The sequence below is a fragment of the Peromyscus maniculatus genome, chromosome 1 (genome assembly GCF_049852395.1).
Source record: "Peromyscus maniculatus bairdii isolate BWxNUB_F1_BW_parent chromosome 1, HU_Pman_BW_mat_3.1, whole genome shotgun sequence".
NCBI classification, from domain to species: domain Eukaryota; kingdom Metazoa; phylum Chordata; class Mammalia; order Rodentia; family Cricetidae; genus Peromyscus; species Peromyscus maniculatus.
The window spans coordinates 39,484,303-39,509,266 of NC_134852.1; the positions used below are offsets into that span (position 1 = coordinate 39,484,303).

At 42.2% G+C, this 24,964-nt stretch overlaps 1 protein-coding gene across 2 annotated transcripts; it reads right to left on the bottom strand.

Annotated features, from left to right (window-relative positions):
- Nucleotides 1–13,482: 13,482 nt before the first annotated feature.
- Nucleotides 13,483–23,745, bottom strand: LOC121826575 (uncharacterized protein C2orf78 homolog). Of its 2 annotated transcripts, XR_013052948.1 has the most exons (4): nt 22,627–23,745; nt 20,458–21,219; nt 16,407–19,186; nt 13,483–15,017 (listed from the first exon to the last, which is right to left on the bottom strand). XR_013052948.1 is itself a non-coding variant. In XM_076577080.1 (3 exons), exons 1-3 carry the CDS (start codon nt 22,631–22,633, stop codon nt 17,307–17,309), a joined length of 2,649 nt encoding a protein of 882 aa, XP_076433195.1. In that variant the 5' UTR covers nt 22,634–22,778; the 3' UTR covers nt 15,184–17,306. The 2 variants fall into 2 exon arrangements, 1 of the variants encoding a protein (XP_076433195.1); XM_076577080.1 differs by lacking the exon at nt 13,483–15,017 and having other exon boundaries at nt 15,184–19,186; nt 22,627–22,778.
- Between the last annotated feature and the right edge of the window lie 1,219 nt (nt 23,746–24,964).

Sequence of the window (24,964 nt, forward strand, 5' to 3'; positions counted from 1 at the left end):
GTTTGTGGCTCTGTTGGTTTTCCAATTTCTCGTTCATCAACCTGCAGAATACCTTCTCACACCAACGACCCTTGATTGTAGGGGTTAAGGCTCCATGTAGGCACCAGGTTAAAATGTTCATGCTCAGTTTGTGTGTGGGTTGTTATCCTAGGCAATGGAGCAGGCTAGAGACTGGAAGGATTGGATGTCTGAGTGTTGTTGTTCTCCCCTCTTCCTACTTGTTGCCCGAGGGATATAGCTGTGGGATCTACTTTATTGAGTAGCATGTGTCAGAAGGCCAGGTTTGTAAGTGTGTTCTGTTACAGAACTCAGGATGACTTTGTGGGATTGGATCTGGGCATTAGAGAGAGAAGAGAAAGTTTGCAGGCAGCCTACATGGGTTTCCATCAGGCATGGCCTTGAGACTTTCATAGAAAGTCTCCCTTTTCATCACTGAATAAGAGTCAAGGAAGAAGTCAGTACCTGGTAAGTGGGATGCCCCCTCCTTTCAGTGCACCTCTGCACTTAGGCCCCTACAACAGCTGGATGACATTCTCAGGAACTCTGCCTTAACTGCAGATATTCAGAAACATCAATCTGAGTTGAGTTCCAGTTGTAAACATATTCAGTTAAATCTCTTCAGGTTTTGGGTATGTACCAAAAATGCATGTTCGCTTACACATGGCCTCTTCATCCAATCATACTGGGAAACCTGGATATCCACATAGACAGAAAGAGACTTGATTCCATTTGGCTTGTTGGAGCATTCCTTTAGTCTCAGCACTCTTGAGGCAGGGTCAGTACCTGGGAAGTTGCAGAGGCAGAGGCAGAGGCAGAGCCGTAAACAGAGGCAAAGGTAGTGGCATAGGTAGAGGCAGGATGATGTTTGGGAGTTCAAGGCTAGCCTGATGAACATAGATAGTTCCTGAACATGCAGGGTTATGGAGAAAGAACCTGTCTCAAGAAACTAAAAGCAAAGTAACAAATCAATTGGTTATATTTCCTGTGTGTCACCCCCTCAAAGAAGTGCCAAATGCTTCAGAGGCAATAGTTTGAGTATCCCTGATAATATTAGAGCACAGAGTGTGCCAAAGTGTTGAATGTTCACAGGCAGACGAGAATGGAGCAACACATGGGCCACTCAAGGAATCCTGGCTGTAGTTGACAGATGGTCTCGCAGGGAAGTAAAGCATTTGATCCCAGAAAAAAAGAAACATTTATTTGAGAGATGATCCTAAAGAGGAGGAGGACATCTTTGCTGTTGCTACCTCAGTAAGAAGATTAATATTAGATTATTTAGAATTAGATAAAATACATAAATCATAAGAAAGAAGGCAACCCAGGTAGTACAGTGCAAGGAGAAAGACAGTCCTCCCTGATTTCTTCAAAGAGAGTGAGGACATTCCTAGATCCTATCCAAGGCCAACTAAAAAAGAAATGACAGCCACCCCTGAGAGAGTTCGCAAAAAGGAATGCTATGGAATGTTGGAGAGGATGGAAAGATTTCCAGCCTGATTGGATGTCATTGTGGAGGATCCTCCAAAAGCCAAAACCTGGCCCAGCACATGTTTCATATATGCCTTTCCAAAGAAAGAACTCAATATATTAGAGAGGTACTTGCCCATCAGTGTTGACTGTAGCACCGTTTCAAGAATATTAGGGAACCAAGCATGGTGTCCAACAGCATGGCCATGGGTGAAGAAAGTGGGATGTTCGTTGAACGTGAAGTCTTTTCAGCCATAGAGATGATTTGAAAATTGGTTTAAGAAGGTGAAATCTTTAGCTTGGGTTATCTTTGTAGTTTAGAACATATCCTATTGATCATGCATAGCCTTGGCTGACCTCTGAATAACCATAGCAACAGAAAAAGAGAGAGAGGGGGAATGAGGAGAGAGGGAGAGAGAGAGAGAGAGAGAGAGAGAGAGAGAGAGAGAGAGAGAAAGAGAAAGAGAAAGAGAGAGAGAGGAGAGAGAGGAGAGAGAATGAGAGCGAAGCTTTGCCCAACTTAGCAGTTGTACTCTGATATACCAGGTATACTGGACTTTCAATGCACTTATGCTTGAAAAAGAACAGCAGGGCCAGCACTTGGAATCTGCAAGTAATATTTCTTCTAGGACAGATTTTCAGTGCACTGCTCTAGAGTCAGAATTCAAGTGAGAGAAAATAAAGTGTTAGCAAAAAGAAAGGCCTTGGTGTCCTCTACAGCCCCGAGGAATAGATTAGGAAGGAGGCATTGCTGTGTAATGGTCCATGGAACGATTAGCTAGGTCAGTGACGTGTATGTCTGTGGTGGTGGCCTTGGACATGTCTTAATGGAGGATGGATGCCACTCATTGCCCTGCATTGTCAGTCATTATAGAGACTGAAGATGAAGATGGTGAGCCAGGCCAAGGCTGAGCTCTCAGGACTCCCATTTTTCCTCCCTGAGGACATTCACTCCTGAAAGTTTGAGCTGTGTCTGCTTTGAGTGCTGATCTCTGTCCTCCCTCCTGGCTCTACTCACCTTGAAGACTGGTGTCTGGCATGTCTTGAGCAGGTCTTGAGCAGATAGTAGATGGCAGAGGTGGAGAAGGGTGTTTGGACATTTGTTGACTGAATCTCCTTTGGCATCATCACTATCTCTGGTTGCAGGGCAGAGGCCTGACCCCCAGAGTAGGACACAGAGCCACAGGCCTGCAGGCACTGCCTGAGTTCTCCAGGCATCAGAGGGCCCAGGCTGTTGAAGTCATTGTAATAGACCTGGCTGCCCTCCAGGTAGGAAGGTGCCAGGCTGTATCCTTGATTTGATACCTGTGGTGGTGTGGCCTGCACAAGGTTGGCAGAAAGTGTTGGATAGGAGAGGACTAAGGAATTGGGATCTAAAATATTATCACCCTGGGCTGTCCTAGACAAGGTGCATAATGTGGTATTCTGGTCAGTGATAGTTACAGTGAAGTCCTGGAGTGCAGCACGCCACTGGTCAGTGCTTCCCATGGGATCCCCCTGGAGAACACCTGGATAGGAGAGGGCTGAGGCAGAGATCTGGCCCTGGTCAGTCAATGCAGTCACCATGGTTGTGCCAGCTAGTAGGTAAGGGTAGGCACTGTCCATGAGCTGCTGGCAACAAGCACTGGAGTCTGATGGCAGGAGCCATGCTGCACTCACAGCTGGGGTGGAGACCCTGGAGAAGTTGCACACACTTCCTGCTAAGGGCATGGCATTCCTCAGCCCAGGCACAGAGACCTGAAGTGGACATTCTGTTCCAAAGAAAGGTGCACTTTGGAAATTTTCTGTAGTAAGCAAGAGGAAAATGGGAAAAGGGTGAGATGGAATCTGTCTGGCTTTCCTTGAAGATCTTTGTTATCTCCACTTTGTACAATCTGGGAGAGTCTGAGACCCATTTTCCCTCACATATCCCAAACAAATGGTTCAGAATGATTCTTGCTAAAGGATAGGATGGCACTCATTTAGTGAGCTGCCTGTTCTTCCTGTGCTGGCATGGACTTCCTAGTTGATCCACGTTGACTCTTGCTCTGACTAGACAACAGGCTTCGTTACTCTCCTTTGTCTTGTTCTGATTCCTGCTGTGGCACTGCCTCACACCTGTGTCCCAGAACAGAAGTGCTTAAAGTAGGAGAACCTTAGACAGCTTCTCATGCCTGTGCCTTTGTTCTGTTCTGTGCAGATCTTCATTTATGTAGACACAGAGAGAGTCTCTACCTAGATCTGTCTGGCCTTGAAATCACACAGACTGGCCTTTCTCTGCATTAGAGTGCTGGCATTGTAGGTTCTTTCCATGCCCACCAGGCTTGGCTCTACTCTGACCTTTCTTAATGAAATGACGTATCTTTACATGCTGCTTGTCCTGGCAGTGGCTGCAGTGTCTCTCTGCCTCAGCCTTCCGCTTCCAGAATTCTCCCCTCTTCTTGTCCCAACTACTTCCTGCCTGGCCACTGGCCAACCAGTATTTTATTTATTGACCAATCAGAGCAATTTGACATACAGACCATCCCACAGCAAAGAAAGTGCCATATTGATTTCCAAAGTGGTTGTACAAGCCTGCTGGTGGGAATAAATATGCGTAAATCTTGTGTGTTTCCTCACTTTGGTTTAGATTGTTATCATTCTCCTTGGGCACTCACTGGTGGGTTCATAGACTGTCTCATGGCATAGGTGTAGTGTGCATTTATATACCTTTCTTATTCTAACTGCCTCAAGAAGCACTACTATGACAGTGTCTGTCTGTCAGTCCTCATTGAAAATGACCCTGGAGCCTGTTTAGCCCTCCTCCTGCATTCACATGAGCGGTCAGCACTTTCCCTTGGGACCTCCTTTACACTGAGCTAGTGCTGTAGCTTACAGCTACATGCCCAGCTCAGCAGAACTGTTCCTCCATGCAGATTATTTCATGTTTTGTAGTGCTTTGCAAAGCTCTGCAATAAGAGTGTCTTTTCTCATAGGACAGTAGGCTGCTTTGTCTTTCACCCTTCCAGTTTCCTTCATGACTGACCACTTGTCAGATAATGTGACACATTCCAAGTGGCAATGACTGAAATTTGGAAGGTTCATCCAGGCTCCTGGTTGTAGACCATTCTGAAAAAAAGTGTGTTCTTGTAGTAGCATAGACCCAGGTGAGTAGAACATCACTGGGCCTGTGTTACTGAGAAGTCTTAGAGGGGAGCAAAAATGAGATATCCATAGATAAGAGAGATGGATAGATAGATAGATAGATAGATAGATAGATAGATAGATAGATAGATGGATAGAAAGATAGATAAGTTGATAGATAGTTAGAACTGTGTTCTGTGTTTAATTCCCAGTATTTCAGTGCTTTTTATTTTTTTTAACATTTGCACATTATTTTTCATTCAGTGTCATAATAAACTCATTTTCTCTAACAACCTAGAGTGGTTTTAGTTTCTGAACTCTCTACTCCTTCTAATTCTTTTCCATGTCCCCACTTGTCAGTTCCTATCTTTCTGTTGCTCATGGAAAAGAAAAGGCTTTCAAGAGGTAATACATAAATATGGTAATTAAAACTTTGGGACAGGATCTCCAGGAAAATAAATGTAAGTTCAGTAATTTGAAAGATGGTATCCTGCATGGGTGAAAAAAATGGCACTCCCTGAAGACATATTCCTGCTAAGTGCTAAGGGCCAAGAGGGGGTATGGTGCTATTTTATTTGTACTGAAATGTGATTTTAATCGTATGTTAATAAGTAAAGTTGCCCAGGGTCAGAGCTATTAGAACCATAGCAAGAGCATGGCGGTGATGGCCCATGCCTTTAATCCCAGCGCCTGGTAGACAAAGCTAGGTAGATCTCGGTGTGTTCAGGGATACAGCCAGCATTGGAGACATACACCTTTAAGACCTGGAGGGCTGTACTTACAGGCAATGACGAGGCAGTCATATGTTTGGGTTTACAATCAATGAGAAGGCAGAACAGAAAGACTATATTAAAGACAAACACACAGGAAGTAGCTCTCTTTCGGAGAGGTAGGAGCACCACAGGAGGAAGCATAAGGTTTTAGCTCTGAGCTCTGACCTCTTGGCTTTCTCTTTTACATTGGTTCTGTGTTTCTTATTTAATAAGACAGTTGGATACATCTACAAGGGGGCTTAAGCCTCAGGAGATGTTGGCTAAGAATATCCTTAGGACTTCCTATAATATGAAAGCTGTTTCATTCCTGTTTAAGTTTTGAGCCACACGTAGAATAGCATCAAACTGATTGAGTAGCAGGCTATGAATGATTCAGATTAGCGCCAAGCTGGAACCCCCTCCTGATAGCAGGCTGGCTTTCATAGACCAAGCCAGGCTCTTCCATCATTTTGGGGAAGAATTGTCTGGATTTGTGCTATTAGGATGTCAGCTGTCTCTCCCACATATTAAAATGTCAAGAGTATGGTGATATTTTATTTGTATCAAAATGTGATTTTATTTGTATGTTAATAAATAAAGTTGCCTGGTGATCAGAGCTAATAGCAAGCCATAGCAGAGCAGGGCATTCATGGTGAATGCCTTTAATCCCAGCACTTGGTAGGCAGAGCTAGGTAGATCTCTGTGTGTTCAAGGATACAGCCAGGATTGGAGACACACACATTTAATCTCAATACCAACCATAGAGGACCTGGATGACTGTACAAACAGGCAGTGAAGAGGCGGTCATGTGGTTGGGTTTACAACCAATGAGAAGGCAGAACAGAAAGTTTATATAAAGACAAACAAACAGGAAGTAGCTCTCTTTTGGAGAGGTCTCTTGGCTGGATAGGCTAGCTGCAGCAGGTGGGTAAGGCTCTTAGCTTTGATCTCTTGTCTTTCTTCTTTGTATTGGTTCTGTGTTTCTTTTTAAATAAGACAGTTAGTTACATCTACATTTGGTGCCCAACATGCCACAAATCCATTAAAAACTGCTTGGCTTGGTGGCAGTTCCCGTTTCCAGCCTGAGCAGCCCGGCTCCCTAGCTTGGGCCCAGCTCTGGCCCAGGTCGGCTTGGCCTCAGGCTGGACTGACTGTAGCCCCAGGCAGTTGCACTCAATTGGAGCTACTTGCTTAAATCCGGAGCTACAAACAACTCAGGCCTGCCCTTCCCGAACAGGGCCCCTTCCTCTAAAGCCAAAGCATGTGGTCGGAGCTTAAGGAAGTCAGAGTCAAGGATTGACTCTGCTCAAGCAGGAACATGTGGCTGGATTCAACCTTTTAGTCAGAACTTGTGGCTATGCTTTCTTGCTCTCTCTGTCTCTCTCTCTCTGTCTCTCTCTCTCTGTCTCTCTCTCTCTCTCCCCTGTTCTCTCTCTCTGTTCTCTCTCTCTGTTCTCTCTCTCTCTCTCTCTCTCTCTCTCTCTCTCTCTCTCTCTGGATTCACACCTCGGACACTAGGTGGCTGTTTTGAAATTCCTTGGATTTCTACTGTTCTAGGCAGACTTGGTAAGTCACTTAACATATCAGGTATTTTAAAGGAAACTATTTAAAAGAGAAAATTTTACCACATTAAAAATGTTTTTTATGTGTACATTGGAAAAAATTGGGTTTTGTTTGAAATTTTAAGCAGTCTGACAATGGAACAACTATATGAGAAGATTAACGTTGATTGAATTATGCATTTTATTACTATGCTTATCCCCATTTTACTATTTAAAAAGATAGTCAATTTAAGTGCCAGGATAACAGTTTTAGAAACTTGTTAAACCTGTAAAAATGAATCATAAAGAAATTCAAATTCAGACAGAAGAAATTAACAGTGAAGTTGTTTCAAGATTGGATCATAAGGTTACAGAAAGAAAGCCTGTTTTAACACAGTCACCCTTAATTTATCCAGTAGCCGTAAAGCAGTTGCCTAATCAATGACTACACAAAATATTTGGGTTCCAATTGAAATGTTAGATTTACGAAGGTTTAAGGAGGCAATAGTATCTTATGGCATGCATTTCCCATATGTAAAGCAAATGTTAAACTCTTGGTCAACATACAGTAGGATTATACCTCAGGACTGGCGGGAGCTGGCACAGGCTGTTCTGGAACCCAGTCAAAGGCTCCAGTGGCAAATGTGGTTCAGAGATGAGGCAAAAACATAGGAAAACAATAGAGGGATAAAGGAATACAAGTCTTCCAGGATCAGCTTATTCAAGAAGGCCAATATGCTTCAGTACAAACACAATGTTTATATGATATCCCAACCCTAATTGTATGTTGAATAGCAGCCTTGAATGCATGTGACAGAGGTGAAGAAGCAGGGGAAAAAACTGAGTCATTTACAAAGGTTATACAAGGCCCAAAATAATCTTTCAAAGATTTTTTACAGGACTGTCTTCAGCAGTAAAGAGAATGGTGTCAGATTCAGAAGCTAGTCAGAAAATAATTGAATCTTTGGCCTTTGAGAATGCGAATGCAGCATGCAAAAGAATAATCAGGCCATTAAAGGCAAGATTTGCACCTTTGGAAGTTTGGATTAGAGACATGGTCAATGTTGAGGCTCATGACCATGATATGTGGGTAGGAGAAACAATTTCAAAAGGTTTGAGGAATGTTAGATGTTTTGGATGTGGAATGCAAGGACATTTGAAATGGGACTGTAAACAGGTCATTTCTAGAAACAATGTTTCTTCAAGGAACAATGGCTACAGAATGCCCCCTTCTTCTGGAGTATGCAGAAGGTGTGTAAGGGAAAACACTGGACCAACTAATGTAGATCAACAAAGGACAGGCAAGGAAACCTTTGCCTCAGTCTTTGGGAAACTCCCAGAGGGGCCTCATGCAGGCCCTCATAGCAAATCCAGTTCAAACCTTTCGTGCAGTCATAGAGGAAACCCTTACTCAGAGCAATTATATAACCAAATGCCTATTGGAATAAATCATGCTGGTCAGGATGATGAAACAGAGAGAATAGAAAATTCAGGAGAAAACATAAAGAAAAAATTTTGGCAAACCTCTATTAATGAACAAAGACCAAAATTAGCAATAAAATTAATGGTGTATTGTTGTCTGGTCTGGTAGACACAGGTGCGGACGTTGCCATTATTGCACCAGAATTTTGGCATCCAACTTGGCCTCTTCAGGCGGTGAACATTCAACTGTTAGGAATTGAGACATTATCTCAAGTAAAACAGAGTGCAAGATGGCTCGAATGTATAGGTCCAGAAGGACAGAGAGGAAAATTAATATCATATGGTACTAACATAGCTATGAACCTGTGGGGTCGAGACTTGTAGCAACAATGGAATACTCAGATTAACATCCCTCCAATGTCAGAAACAAATCATAAACTAGCACCTGTTTCTGACAGAAATATTAGAAGATATTATTCTAATGAGTGGTCACCAGCCATCCATATTATACAAGAACAAGGCACAACAACGGATGATCTTCCAAAGACACCAAACAGCTCTACCTTTAAAATGGTTAACAGACAAGCCTGTATGGATTCAGCAATGGCCTTTTAACAACAGAGAAAGAGCTGGTAGAAGAACAGTTAAATGCTCAGCATATTGAAGAATCAACCAGCCCTTGGAATTCTCCTGTATTTGTTATTAAAAAGAAATCTGGTAAATGGAGAATGGTAACAGACCTTAGAACAATTAACAAAGTAATTCAGCCAATGGGTTCTCTACAATCTGGAATTCCTTTGCCTACTCTGTTACCAAAAGGATGGCCTGTCATAATTATTGATTTAAAGACTGTTTCTTTTCAATACCCTCACAAGAAAAAGACAGAGAAAGATTTGCTTTCACAGTGCCTACTTATAATAATTCTCAATCAGTTAAAAGATTTCAATGTAGGTTTCTCCCACAGGGAATGTTGAATAGCCCAAATCTGTGCCAATATTTTGTTCAACAGCCATTGGAAGTGATACGTAAAAAATTCCCTAAATCTATAATTTATCATTATATGGATGATATTTTACTACCTGACTCAAATGCAGATACTTTAGAAAGAATGTTTGAAGAAGCAAAGAAAAATTTGCCTTACTGGTGATTACAAATTGCTCCTGAAAAGATACAAAGAGGAGATTCTATTAATTATTTAGGAAATAAAATAGAACTACAAAACATTAGACCCCAGAAGGTACAAATTAGGAGGGACAGACTACAGACTCTTAATGATTGTCAAAGATTATTTGTAGATATTTCTCATCTATGAACTATTGTTGGGGTAAGAAATGATGAACTAAATAATTTGTTCAAAACCTTAGAAGGTGACAAGGACTTAAATAGTCCAAGAGAATTATCACCTGAAGCTGAGAAAGAATTGGCCTTGGTAGAAAAGAAAGTACATGAAGAGCACGTGGATCGTATTGATTCAAAGCTGGATTGCATTTGGTTATTTTAACTTCTAGGCATTCTCCTACAGGAATATTAATGCTGAGGGAAGATATTATTATTATTATTATTATTATTATTATTATTTTCAAAGATTTATTTATTTATTATGTATACAGAATGTATTACTGCAGGCCAGAAGAGGGTACCAGATCTCACAGATAATTGAGACCCACCATGTGGTGGCTGGGAATTGAACTCAGGACCTGTGAAAGAGCAGTCAGTGCTCTTAACCTCTGAGCCATCTCTCTAGCCCAAGGAAAGATATTATACTGGAATGGATATTTTTACCAAATAAACCAAATAAAAAATTAAAAACTTATGTGGAAAAAATCACTGACTTGATTTGGAAAAGAAAATTGAGACTCCGTCAATTAGCAGGAATAGACCCAGCAGAAATTGTCGTACCTTTAACTAAGGAGGACATTGAAAAATTTTGGACAGAAAGTGAAACTTGGCAAAGAGCTTGCAGTAATTTTTGGGAGAAATTAACAGTAAACATCCCAAAAGTGATAGAATTGATCTTATAAAGAGAGCTGATTGGATCTTGCCTCAAATTTTATGAGAAAAACCCAGATCTGGAGTTCGTACATTTTATACAGATGCCAAAACAAGGAGAGGCAGGTTACACATCAGAAAATTTAAGTAAAGTGATTCAAAGTCCTAATTCAGTTCAAAAATCAGAATTGTATGCTATTCTGTTGGTATTAATGGATTTTTCAGAACATCTCAACATAGTAACTGACTCTCAGTATGCTGAAAGAGTGGTATTACATATTGAGACTGCAGAATTTATCCCTGATGCTTCAGAATTAACTTCACTATTTATTCAATTACAAGATACAATCAGGAAAAGGAGTCATCCTTTATATATAACTCACATTTGATCCCATATTGGTCTGCCAGGCCCTCTAGCACAAGGCAATGATGAGATAGATCAATTATTGATAGGGTATGTGCTGGAGGCTTCAGAATTTCATAAAAAACATCATGTCAATAGTAAAGGTTTAAAAAAGGATTTTTCCATAACCTGGCAACAAGCCAAAGAAATTGTAAAGAAATGTCCTACTTGTTCCTTCTACAATCAAACGCCATTACCAGCAGGATGTAACCCAAAGGATAGTCAGAGGATTGAAATCTGGCAGATGGACGTGTTTCACTTTGCAGAATTTGGAAAATTGAAATATGTTCACCATACCATCGATACTTATTCAGGATTTCAATGGGCAACTGATTTGAGTTCTGAAAAAGCTGATTCTGTAATCACTAATTTGCTAGAAGTTATGGCCATCATGGGTATACCTGCACAAATCAAAACTGACAATGATCCAGCATATGTCTCTGTTAAAATGAAACAGTTTTTTGCTTATTACAATATAAAGCATATTACAGGCATACCACATAATCCTACAGGTCAAGCAGTTATAGAAAGATCCAACAGAACTCTAAAGGACATGCTAAATAAACAGAAAGGAGTAAAAAAAACCCCAGAAATAGACTGCATAATGCTCTATTAACTTTGAATTTTCTCAGTGCCAATGAGAAAGGAACAACAGCTGCAGAGAGACATTGGATAATAGAAAAAAAACTACAGAATTAAATCAGCCTATATACTTTAAGAATGTGCTAACCTCAGAATGGAAACCAGGATATGTGTTACGTTGGGGACAAGGTTTAGCTTTTGTTCTTACAGTAGAAGATTCGCATCAAAATTGATAAAGGTTCGATTTGAAAAGGAGAGACCTCTTAATTAGAGGAGGTGATAGTTCATCAACCAGAATGAACATCCAATTTAAACTAACTTATACCAGTAACACATGATTTTTCATTTAATCAGATAATAACTTGCCAAAAAGGAACATCACCAAAATTAGGCTTGGGGAAAGGTTTTTGTTTTTGTCTTTTTTTGAGAATGAAGGTTAAGGAATCTGAAGGACACAGGACAAATGAGACAACTAAAGAAAAGGGACAAATCATCTATCCCAGGAAACAGAGTGAAATGGCATATGGGTATATTATGTAAAAAAATTTTCATGTCTTCCTAAATGTTTGTTTCTGCTTTTCTCTAAAGATTTAACACTATTGGTCTTCTAGTAGTCCCAGTTCAATTAAAATTTAAAGCTGACTTTGGAGTTGGAGAATGGATTTTTGGTCTTTTTAATGGGTCTGGGATAATTTTCATTGTTTAAGGGGGTTGATTACAAGTTGTTGTCAAGGGTTAGGAAAAAGACTAAGCAAAGGAGATTAGATTTAAGGTTCTTGTTTAAAAAACAAAGAAAAGAAAAAGACAATTACTAGTTTGAATACTTTACATTGGGTTGGAAAGTTTTATTTTATATACAAATTATATACATTAAAATTGATTTTGTTAGAAAATGCTATATGTATATTTTTAATTTTACTTATACTGTTCATTTAACAATGTAATGCAATTTTCTGATCCTTGAATGTTATTATTACCAACTATTAGGATATCAAGAAATGAAAGTTAGTAGTTAGACATTATAATAGAACTTGTAGTCATATTAGGTATGTTTTCAAAATTGAGCAGATATATTTAAGATAGACAGGTCATCTTCAAACCCCTCATATCTACAGAATATGGCATTAAATGTTTTAATAACTTAGAAAATTTTTCTTTTTTGTTATGACTATGAGACATGTCAGCTCCTGGCAACACCAATCTACTTCAGAGAAAATGCCAGCATTGAAAAAACAGCATATGGAGTTAACTTTCATTGTGGCAAAAGATAGCCACTGGACAACAAAGTATCCTCGAATCAACAGGAGAAAATGTACAAACAGGGCATGGAACAAAGGACTACTGATTCTTGCCAAAACAAGTGTAGTTATGGCTTTATCAAAAGGCATCGTCTGAGGTCAGGACAATATGGCACCATCCGTGAAGTGGCCTTCACAATCCGGAAAAGGTACAGTGCCCTTTTCTTTGAAGGCAGCTGAACAGGGAGTGGGCCAGTGGCTTCTGATGTGCAATGGAACAGCAGCTGAAACAGCTATTGTTGAAGAGTAACTAAGCTCACGCCTCTCAATAGTAGACTGGCATTTAATAGAGGGATGTGGAGAAGAACAGGATGCTGAGATGTAGCCATATATATACACAGCCAAGAAGAATGGACAGCTGAATTAAAAAACCATCAACAATATCCAGAATTTAAAATCCTGAATCATGACATGACACTAGTGGAATTCAGGCGTTTCTGGTATATGGACTGCTCCCACTCATTTTGAGGTTGAACTGTTGACCTTGTGTACATCCTGCTTCACAAATAAGTCTGTCAGATATGCTAAGCCTATAGGCTGAAGATGATGCCCCAACACCGTGGAGAAACATCAGGTGATTGTCCAGACAGCTGGCTGTTTATGTCAATTCACATTTTTTTTGAAGTTGCTTGCATGTACTTCCTGTTTTTATTTTTGTTAGGTAATATCATTTTCCTTCTTGGATCTCTGAGGGAGTTGAAGATTAGTTAGTTATAGTTGAAATAGAAAGGATAGAAAGTGAATTAGGTACACTTTGGACTTACCAAAATAGAATAGATAATGGAATTATTTTCTCTGAATTTGTCAAATACAAATGGACTAGACATTGTTTAGGTATTTATTACTTATATATGTTGTATATAGTTATTGTACGTTTGTATATAGTTTTTCTTTTGTTAGTTATAACCTTTTTCCTTTTTCTTTTTATTAATATAGAAAAGGGGAAATATGGTGGTATTTTATTTGTACTGAAATGTGAATTTATTTGTATGTTAATAAAGAAAGTTGCCTGGGGGTCAGAGCTAATAGCAAGCCATAGCAGAGCTGGGTGTTTGTGGTGCACAGCTTTAATCCCAGCACTTGGTTGGCAGAGCTAGGTAGATCTCTGTGTGTTCAAGGTTACAGCCATCATTGGAGACAAAAGTCTTTAATCTCAATACCAACCATAGAAGACCTGGAGAACTGTACAAACAGACAATGAAGAGGCAGTCATGTGGTTGGGTTTACAACCGAAGAGAAGGCAGAAAAGAAAGTCTATATCAAGATAAACAGACAGGATGTAGCTCTCTTTCAGAGGTCTCTTGGCTGGAGAGGCTAGCTGCAGCAGGCAGGTAAGGCTCTTAGCTCTGATCTCTTGGCTTTCTTCTTTGCATTGGTTCTGTGTTTCTTATTTAATAAGATGGTTGGTTACATCTACACAAGAGAGATATATACACTGGTACAGAGAAAGCAGAGTTGATAGTTATAATTTAAACAACTCCCCAATTTAATATGTGTACACCTGAACAGAAGGGAATTCATATTTTGTACTGCAACCCACCACAAAATCTCCAGTGATGGAGGAGTTCCAGGTCTAGAGAGAAGACAACTGCTATTGTTTTGTTGACTGGAATGATTGGGTCTCTATGTTTCCCTTCTAAAGCTTTGTGGTTTCCAGGAGATTAATGTAGTTTCAGGTGCAGCTATAACTGTTACAGTCTGACTCTTTGTTGGTCTTCCTATGGCATTGTTTCTGTTGCTGTTGGGGAGAGCTGTCATTGTTTAGGCTGCTGAGACTCAGTGGCTGCTGTTGTGGTTAGATGGCCGGCTGGTACTCAGAAATGTATCATGCACAAAGCAGTCCATCCAAAGCTCAGGGATTTACCTGCCAGTAGGAGCCCAGTGGAATAGAGAGATAGAGCAGTCAGGTAGAAGAGTGTAGCATGGCTTTCTATTCCAAAATCAAATGAACATCCCATTGTTATGGATGATCAGATGGATAGAGAACTTTGAAAGTAATTGAACAGATTAATTCAGTGACAGACAGGTCTGTGGCTGTGAATCTTAACTGTACATAGTAGAAGGAGCCATGGAGGTTCATGAAAACTTGACTTGTCATTCCAGACATTACTTGAATTTGAACACCAGGCCCATTGGAAAATGGTCTTTCTTGATGCTAGAGAATAGAAATGGAGGGTTAACTGAAAGTAGGGGGCTTCCAAGTATTGCTTCCACAGGAAACACCAATAAGTTGGTGGATATAATCTCATGCAGGTTGTCATTCTCTGTTTGTTCCAGGCATGGAGCTTGTGGCAATGCCAGGAATTCTGAAGGTTGTGGTTGAGGGTAGTTTATGACTTGTGCCCATTAACAGGTGGTGTCCTCATCTGGTAATCCAGGGTGTAGGAGTAGCAGAGTTCCATTCTGCAGCTGATGGAGTCTCTGGCTTGAGGTGTGATTCCCAGAGAAGTCTCCGTTTGCACCACTGAAAAAGAGTCAAGGAAGTAGTCAGTACCTGGTAAGTTGGATGTGCACCTTTCAGTGCACCTCTGCACTTAGGCCCCTACAACAGTTGGATGACATTCTTAGGATCTCTGCCATAGCTACAGATATTCAGATATTCAGATTTTTAGTAGATAAGAAAAATGCACCTTGGCTTCCACATGACCTCTTCATCCAGTCATGCTGGGAATCCTGGATATGCACATAGTTAGAAAGAAACTTGATTGTATTTGTTTGTGGGATTGTTCTTTTCGTCTCAACACTCTTGAGTTAGGGCCAGGGCCAGGGTGAGGGCCAGGTTAATTGCAGAGGCAGAGCTATAGGCAGAGGCAGAGATAGTGTTAGAGGTAGAGGCAGGCTGATGTTTATGAATTCAAGGCTAGCCTGATCAACATAGTTAGTTCTTGAACATGCAGGGTTATGGAGAGAGAACCTGTCTCAAGAAACTAAAAGCAAAGTAACAAATCAATTGGTTATATTTCCTATGTGTCACCCTCTCAAAGAAGTGCCAAATGCCTCAGAGGCAATAGTGTGCATATCCCTGATAATATTAGAGCACAATGTGTGCCAAAGAGTTGAATGTTCACAGACAGGCCGAATGGAGCAACATCACAGGCCTCTCAAGAAATCCTGGCTGTAGTTGACAGATGATCTCTCAGGGAAGTAAAACATTTGATCCCAGAAAAAAAGAAACAGTTATTTGAGAGATAGTCCTAGATAAGAGGAGGACATCTTTGCTGTTGCTACCCCAGTAAGAAGATTATTATGAGATTATTTAGAATTAGATAAAATACATATATCATCAGAAAGAAGGCAACCTGTGTAGTACAGTGCATAGAGAAAGACAGTCCTCCCTGATTTCTTCAAAGAGAGTGAGGACATACAATGGTTCAGATTGAGGAGGAATCAGGGAAATGCATAGAGAAATCCTAGATGCCATCCAAGGCCAACTAGAAAAGAAATGACAGCCACCCCTGAGAAAGTTCAAAAAAAGGAATGCTATGGAATGCTGGAGAGGATGGAAAGATTTCCAGCCTGATTGGATGTCAATGTGGAGGATCCTCCAAAAGCCAAAACCTGGCCCACCGCATGGTTCATATATGCCTTTCCAAAGAAAGAACTCAATATATTAGAGAGGTACTTGCCCTTCAGGGCTGACTGTAGCACCGTTTCAAGAATATTAGGGAACCAAGCATGGTGTCCAACAGCATGGCCATGGGTGAAGAAAGTGGGATGTTCGTTGAACGTGAAGTCTTTTCAGCCATAGAGAAAATGAAGCTATTTTGTTTGCAGTATGTGGATTCAACTCAGGCTCATGAGATGGCTCAGTATATAAGAACACTTGCTTTTCTTACAGTATCCGCAGGCTTACTTCAGAACACCTCCTGGACGCTTTCAATCTCTCTTAATTCCAGACCTCAGAGGTCTGATGGCCTCTTCTGGCCTCTGTGGGCACTCCACACATGTGTTCCACAGGAATTCAGGTGGAGGACATACAAACACACAAACACAAAATTAAGCATTAATGGGTGATTTCAAAGATGGATACAACTGGAGACAAAGAGTAATCAAATGATGCCCAAGTCAGGAAATTGGTCAACCTTGTCTATTTTCTCTTTATGGTGGATGCTTGATAGTGTGCACATATACTCTTGTATTTCATTTCATGAAATTTCAGGAGGAGCTCTGTCCCAAACTAGTAAATATTAAAGGGCTTGGGTGTGTGTTTCAAAATGGGAGGAAGTGTAGTAAGAACAGGAGTGTGTTTACTATCACAGAATACATTATAGGAAACACACCAAGATCAAAGACTTTTATTTTACCTAAAAGTAAAAGTCAAGGAGTATTATTGTATTACCTCTACAGTTTTTTGGCTAATTACTTTTACCTTACATAATACTACCATGGATTTATATCATATGATGTATTTATATAACATATATTACTACTTCGACAACATAAATGAATAACATCTAAGGTACAAAGAAACCATCAAAACCCTCTATATATACTTACTCATGGATAAAATATAACAGACTTTAGTTTCTCCAGTCACCTTTAGTGTCTTCAGATATTTACAAGTAATGAAACTATGTTTGACCAATTATGTGTAAATCCTGGGATGTACATATTATTCACCTTAACTCAATGCGTACCTACATATCTACACTTATGTTCAAGGCTTTATATCCAATGTATGCATGTATATATGTCTCCTTATCTCACCTTCTCTATCTTGAAGAATACTGTGTTCCAAATGCTAGGCCAGCCCTTACATGACATAGCCAAAATATCTGGAAATATCCATATCCTTCTGCCTCTGAAGGAAGAGCTGTGGTTTTCCCAGAGAGTTGTACTTGGCGGCATTCTCTCTCTCCTGTTGAGCCCGCCTCTTCATGGTCTCCCTCTCTGGCCTCTGCTCTTCTGTGATGGGCTGTGAGATGACTGGCCCTGGAATGTGGACATTCCTCCATGGAATTGGTTGGTGGCTGAAGTCTTGCAGTAGATGTTGGATTTGAGGTTTGGGAGGTGATGGGGCCTTGTTCTTGTCAGCAGAGGCAAGCTGCCTCTGTAGTGAAGGGTGAGATGATGCCCTGTAGGATACTGGCCTACAGACAGCTGTCTGAGGCCCAGTGCAAGACTGGATGGGGTTGGTTATGTTATCTCGTGTGGCACTGGTAGCAATTGGCAGAACTGGCTTGTCAGAGGCCATCAAAGAAGTGCTGGCAGGAGCTGGTTTAGATGGCTTGAGTGTGGTAGAGTGAGCTGAGTTAGAATGAGGTCTCACAGGGTACAGTGCAGGGGCCCTGTGTGAAGCCAGGGAGAGAGGCTTTGTAGAAATGGGTCTTGCTTGTGGCATGTCCAGGGCTGGAAAAGCTAGAGGTACTAACTTGACCTTGCCAGGTGGGGGCAGCTTATACTGGGATGGAGATGGACGACCATTCCTGTAATCATTTCTCTCTGTTCTCTGAGCATTGCTTGGGGTTTTACCAGGGCCTCGGCCATTACATGGCACATCCAGAAGTGATGTGGTGGCTGGGCCTGTCCTGGGATCTTTGTTGCTTCTGAAGTTTGGCCGAGCCCGGGAGGAAGAGATGCCAGTTTTCTTCTCACTCTTCTTCCCCAGTGGATGAAAGACTTGCACGGATTCTAGCATGTGCATGCCAAGGTGAGTTCGAGGCTTTTTAAAGCTGTTGTGGCTGAGCTCAGGTGGATTCCTCTTCCTCTTGTTCTTTGGCATGGTGGTGTTTTCGTCTGCCTTGACTCTGTTCCTTGACTGCTTGAGCTCCTCTGTTTTCTTGCAGTTGTTTTCTCTGGATCTCTTGGTCTTGTCTTGCCCCGGAGCCCTTGCTCTGCTGGGCATGCTGGGTGTGGCATTCTGGGCTTTGTCCTCCGAGTTCTTAGGCATGTTTTCAATAGCCCCTTCACTGGACCCAGCACTGCCCACAGCCTCTTCTTCCTCCAGGTCCTGGAGCTGGATTCTGGCCTGAGGAGACACATCTAGCATCTCAGAGGCTTTCTGGCCATCCTTTCTCACTTGATCCACGGGAACACTAATGGTGCTGGAGGTTTCCTGGACCTGATCCCTACTGATGTCTTTGGATTGGGTTGCTGTGGGATCTTGCAATGGGTTCATATCAGTGATTGAGTTGAAGAGTCTGGGAAGGTGAATATCTGCCACCAGTGTAGTCATGTCTGCAAAGTCCATGCTGGAGCCCATCACACTCTGCAGCACCCCTGGCTCATCCTGACTAAGGCTGCTGCTTCCCAAGGTGGCATTGTCAGGAGAAAGCTTCTGTTTTAGGCTCCCTGAATCAGTGTAGTTCAGGGCCTGCTGCATGTTGGCATGTGCTAAAGGGAGAAGTGATGGGTCTTGGTTTTCTTTTATGCCCTCATAGGCATCCAGAGGAGTTGATAGATCATGTGTCATCAAATCCAAGTTGTTATTCTCTGTTTGTTCCAAGATTGGAGCAGGAGTCAAGGGCAGGAATTCTGAAGGACTGTCCATGGGGGCAGTTAATGACCAGTCCCCATGGACAGGTAGTGACTTCTGAACATCCTGCATGCTGGCATTCCAGAGGTCTGGACTCTGCAGCAGACAATATGTCTGGACTGCAGCTGTCAATCCCAGGGTTGTCTCCATTTTCGCCACTGAAAAAGAGTCAAGGAAGAAGTCAGTGCCTGGTAAGTGAGGTGCTCCCCACTTTTCAGTGCTCCTCAGTACTCAGACCCCTACAGCAGTGGGGAAGTCATTCCTGTGAGCTCTGCTTGAGTAGCCCAGGCGGCACCTGTGTTGGGAGACTTGTGACCACTCTCTTATTTCTAGTAATCATGTGATATCATCATTTCTCAGATGTTTGTGTTTTCCTCGGTGTTTGTGTGTCATGTGCATGCATAGTGATCATGGGGAGGTGACAGAATTCCCTGGGGTTGTGGTCCTCCCTTTCCTTTCCTTTTGTCTTTGAAAGAGTGACCCTCATTTCTGTGGAAGTTTGCTATCAGGCAGGTTGTCTGGTCCATAATTTTCAAGAACTTGCTCTTGTCTTGCAACTCTTGGCATTACTCAAATTCCCCCTGTTGCCTGAGTTTCTAAATGGGTTCGGGTATCCAAACCCAGTTTCTCACTCCTGCAAGGCAATCTTTTCAACAACTCTGGATTTCTTCCAGCTCCACATTTCACAGTCTTATTATTAATGATTTGAATATTGGTTTAAGAAGGTGAAATCTTTAGCTTGGGTTATCTTTGTAGTTTAGAACATTTCTAGTGATCATGTACAGCCTTGGCTCTCCTCTGAATAACCATAGCAAAAGAAAATTGGAGAGAGAGGGGGAATGAGAAGGGGAAAGAGAGAGAGAGAGAGAGAGAGAGAGAGAGAGAGAGAGAGAGAGAGAGAGAGAGAGAGAGGAGAGAATTAGAGAGAAGCTTTGCCCAATTTAGCACTTGTACTCTGGTACACCAGGTATACTGGACTCTCAATACACTTATGGTTGAAAGAGAACAGCAGTGCCAGCACTTGCAATCACCAAGTAATACTTCTTCTAGGACAGATTTGGAATTGCAATGCTCTAGAATCAGAATTCAAGTGAGAGAAAATAAACAGAAAGGTCTTGGTGTCCTCTACAGCTCTGAGGAATAGATTAGGAAGGAGGCGATTGCTGTGAAAGGTGCATGGGACTGATTAGCTAGGTCAGTGATGTGTGTGTCTGTTCTGGTGTCCTTGGACATGTCTTAATGGAGGATGGATACCACTCATTGCCCTGCTTGTCAGTCATTATAGAGACTGAAGATGGGGATGGTGAGCTAGGGCAAGGATGAGCTCTCAGGACTCCCATTTTTCCTCCCTGAGGACATCCACTTCTGAAAGTTTGAGCTGTGTCTGCTTTGAGTGCTGATCTCAGTCCTCCCTCCTGGCTCTACTCACCTTGAAGAATGGTGTCTGGCTTGTCTTGAGCAGGTGTGGCATAGTATTTGGCAGATGTGGAGAAGGGTGTTTGGACATTTGTTGACTGAATCTCCTTTGGCATCATCACCATCTCTGGTTGCAGGGCAGAGGCCTGACCCCCAGAGTAGGACACAGAGCCACAGGCCTGCAGGCACTGCCCGAGTTCTCCAGGCATCAGAGGGCCCAGGCTGTTGAATTCATTGTAATAGACCTGGCTTTCCTCCAGGTAGGAAGGTGCTAGGCTGTATCCTTGATTTGGTACCTGTGGTGGTGTGGCCTGAAAAAAGCTGGCAGAAAGTGTTGGATAGGAGAGGAATAAGGCATTGGGATCTAAAATATTATCGCTCTGGGCTGTCCCGGAGAAGGAGGAGAATGTGGTATTCTGATCAATGACAGTTACAGTTAAGTCCTGAAGTGCAGCTCCCCTCTGGTCAGTGTTTCCCATGGGACCACACTGGAGAACACCTGGATAGGAGAGTGGTGAGGCAGTGATCTGGCCCTGGTCAGTCAGCACAGTCACCATGGTTGTGCCAACTGGTAGGTAGGGGTAGGCACTGTCCATGAGCTGCTGGCAACAAGTGTTGGAGTCTGATGGCAACAGCCATGCTGCACTCACAGCTCGGGTGGAGACCCTGGAGAAGTTGCACACACTTCCTGCTAAGGTCATGGCATTCCTCAGCCCAGGCACAGAGGGCTGCAGAGCACATTCTTTTCCAAAGAAAGGTGCACTTTGGAAATTTTCTGTAGGAAGCAAGAGGAAAATGGGAACAGGGTGAGATGGAATCTGTGTGTCTTCCCTTGAAGATCTTTGTTATCTCCCATTTGTACAGTCTGGGAGATTCTGAGACCCATTTTCCCTCACATATCCCACACAAATGGTTCAGAATGATTCTTGGTAAAGGATAGGATGGCACCCATTTAGTGAGCTGCCTGTTCTTCCTGTGCTGGCATGGACTTCCTAGTTGATCCACGTTGACTCTTGCTCTAACCTAGACAACAGCCTTCTTTGCCCTGCTTTGTCTTGTTCTGATTCCTGCTGTGGCACTGCCTCACACCTGTGTCCCAGAACAGAAGTGTTTAAAGTAGGAGAACCTTAGGCAGCTTCTCATGCCTGTGACTTTGTTCTGTTCTGTGCAGACCTTCCTCAATGTAGACAGAGAGAGAGTCTCTACCTAGATCTGTCTGGCCTTGAAATCACACAGACTGGCCTGTCTCTGCATCAGAGTGCTGGCATTGTAGGTTCTTTCCATGTCCACCAGGCTTGGTTCTACTCTGAGTTTTCTTAATGAAATGATGGATCAGGACTTTCATAGATAAGAACTGTATGTAGCTAAGAATCCCTTGTCTTCTAGCTCCTTCTGTTCCCCACTACTTTTTATGTAAGTCACTACTTGTTATTTTTTAATATAAATTCAGCACACATCCAATATGACTACATGAATACAACCTGCTGATAATATTTCATGTTGAGTGCCTATGTTTCAAGTGACAGTTTGGGATTTCTAATGTAGCATGGGGTTCATCTCTGAATAAGATTGTTTCTTAATTAAAAGTTGGTTACATGGATTCTTCAATGAACACTTCCACAGTAATTGTTAATTTCTAGTAACTCTCCTAGTTGGGAATCCTTGTGAGAATCCGTGCACACACTGGTGTGTCAGTTCTTGTCCAGAGAACAGCTGACTGTGGAGTAGCCAGCTCATGTTGATAACATCCAAACCTACCAAAAGATGAAGAGAATGCTGTGGAAGATGGGCTGGATAGAGGGTAAGAGCCAGGGACTAGAGCTGGACATTGTTTTCTATATGTGACAGGAAACCTTTACCTAGACTAATCTCAACAGTGTGGCTGCCTAATAATGGGTTGGGATATGAAAATGTCTTGTGTCTTTTTATTTACTCTGTGGTTATCTGTAACATTAGTTCCAAACTACCTTTGTGTACATCAAGGGTCATATCTGCAGTTTGTCTTCTTTTAGGTCCATATTTTCCTGCCTCAGTAAGAACCAAATCTAAATGTGACATTCAATTCCAGATATCTCTATCAGCATCAACAGTATACCCATTACACAAAAATTTAAAAGTTTAGTAAAAAATAAGGGAAAAGTGATCCCTTATTTTTTTAATGTTTTAAAATTTCTTTCCTTACCTGCCATCGTCGGGGGGATAGTATCAGCAACCCACAGTACAATGGAGCCAGAGAAATGTTTGTCCTTGTTTGATTAGCTGACCAGAGTGGCAAGTGTGTCCGGTATCAGACAGCACTTACTGGTCACTGGTCACAGGTGACCTGTGATGATCCAAATTTGTTTACAGGCATCACCCTGGCAACCCCAAGAACCTACCAGGGCTGGTAGGTTGGGTTGAAGGGCAAATGATGTCATAAATGGGGCAGCAGCCAATGGGAAGTTCGGATTCTGAGCTAACAGTTGGGATTGGTTGGAGAGGATGCCAGGAGACTAACAGTAGCCATGCAGGCTGAGGTGTGTGCTAGTGAGAGGAGGCAATCCTGGCATGGAAGTTTCCCTCTCAGGAGGTTTAGTTCAGGATAATGGCAGAGCTTCTTATAACATTCATCGATGAAGCTGTGTCTGTTGTTCCTATGAGGTGTCACCTTCCAGGAGTGAGCATACACTGTACATCCAGTCAGTCCCCTTGGGCAGGAAGGAGAGCTTGTCATGGGAGGAGGGACCTCAGTTGAGAAACTGTATCCGTTGATCTGGTTTATGAGCCATCATCATCAGCCCATGACCCAAGGAAGAGATCAAAGGGCTCCATTGTGACTGTGTTAAAGGACAGAGTTGAGTGTATTGAGAGCACTTTGGATGATGAACTCTAAGAATAATCTCTTTGGGTTTCTTCTCCTAGATGCCTTCCTTATTCTGTGTGGCCCCAGGCAAGACTCACATCTCTCTTCTCTGCTTTTCATCGCTTCTTGGTAGGGTTTGATTCTTGGACTAAGGTGAACCTGTATCCTTAATATGGTGGGAAGTATCATGGTGAACTTCCAGAAGCAGTGATCTTCTGGTCATCGTGAAGATGCTTGTAATTGGATGCTGCTGGTTGTAGCACGCACTTGAGGGGTAACCTCTGTTGTTTGGGTGCTCATCTTGTGTCTCACTCTGGTGTCAGACACATGGGCATTCTTTGTATCTTGCCTCCCTTCTTACAGTATTGAGGTTGTTAGTCATTGAGTCTGGCCACCTTCTCTCTTCATCCACAAGTATAATGAGTGTGACAGTTACTGAACCTTCTTCCTCCTGGCAACAGTCTCTACAGAATCCTGGGCTCTAGCATTCTATGCCATGCTTTTTTCTGAGAAAGGTCTAAATATGGACTGGAACACCTTGAGCAGGAAGGCATTTGTTGGTATGTGGCGGTGGGTTACATGAAAAAAGCAATGTAGGTGTTTTTGTAAGTGTGGCAGCTGGTTGGAAAGGGATCCTGGCTGTTGGGAACCAAGGAATAGCACAAAGTTGACTTAAGCATAGTCGCTTACCTCCCTGCTCCAGGGAAAGTTTTCCCCAATGAAACCACTTTGCTCTGTTAGGGGAAGGTTTCCCCAGGGAAAGTGTTAACACTTCTGCTCTGCTCTGCTCCTGTGTGTCTACTGTTCCCCTTCTGCTCTGCTCCCTTCTGACAAAAGAAGGTCTCACCCAAACCCCATTCAAGAGATTTATTATAGGGGAAGAATCCAGGAGGGTGGCTGCCTCTTCCAGGAAGAAAAAAAGGCAGTTACCAAATGAACAGGTACAGGGCTTATGTAGGGCTTCTTACTGGGGGAGTTTTTCCAGGTTGAAGCATTGCAGGGTAAGAATTGATCAGATTCCAATCCCTGAGTTTGGACAAACCCAGAGATTGGTTCAATTATGTTTTGTAGGTTTTTCTGCTCAGGGATTGGTTGGTTTTTGTGCTGAGTGGGTCAGGGGCAGAGTGTGTTTCTTTGATTTTGGTTTCAGGGCCAAAGTGTGTTTCTTTCACAGGCCCCCCATTTTTTTTTACCATTTTCACCCTGGTTTCAGGGGTAGGGAGGGTTTCTTTGGCTGGTTCTTTTATCCTACAATTTTATCCTACAATTTTGCTTTATATTTGAAAAAAGAACAACCCATTTCCCATCTCAGTGTATAACACAGACAGGAATATGATATTTTGTTTAAATATGGGTAAATCTTGTGTGTTTCCTCACTTTGGTTTAGGTTGTTATTCTCCTTGGGCACTCACTGGTGGGTTCATAGACTGTCTCATGGCATGGGTGTAGTGTGCATTTATATACCTTTCTTATTCTAACTGCCTCAAGAAGCACTACTATGACAGTGTCTGTCTGTCAGTCCTCATTGAAAATGACCCTGGAGCCTGTTTAGCCCTCCTCCTGCATTCACATGAGCTGTCAGTACTTTCCCTTGGGACCTCTTTTACACTGAGCTAGTGCTGTAGCTTGCAGCTACACGCCCAGCTCAGTAGAACTGTTCCTCCATGCAGATTGTTTC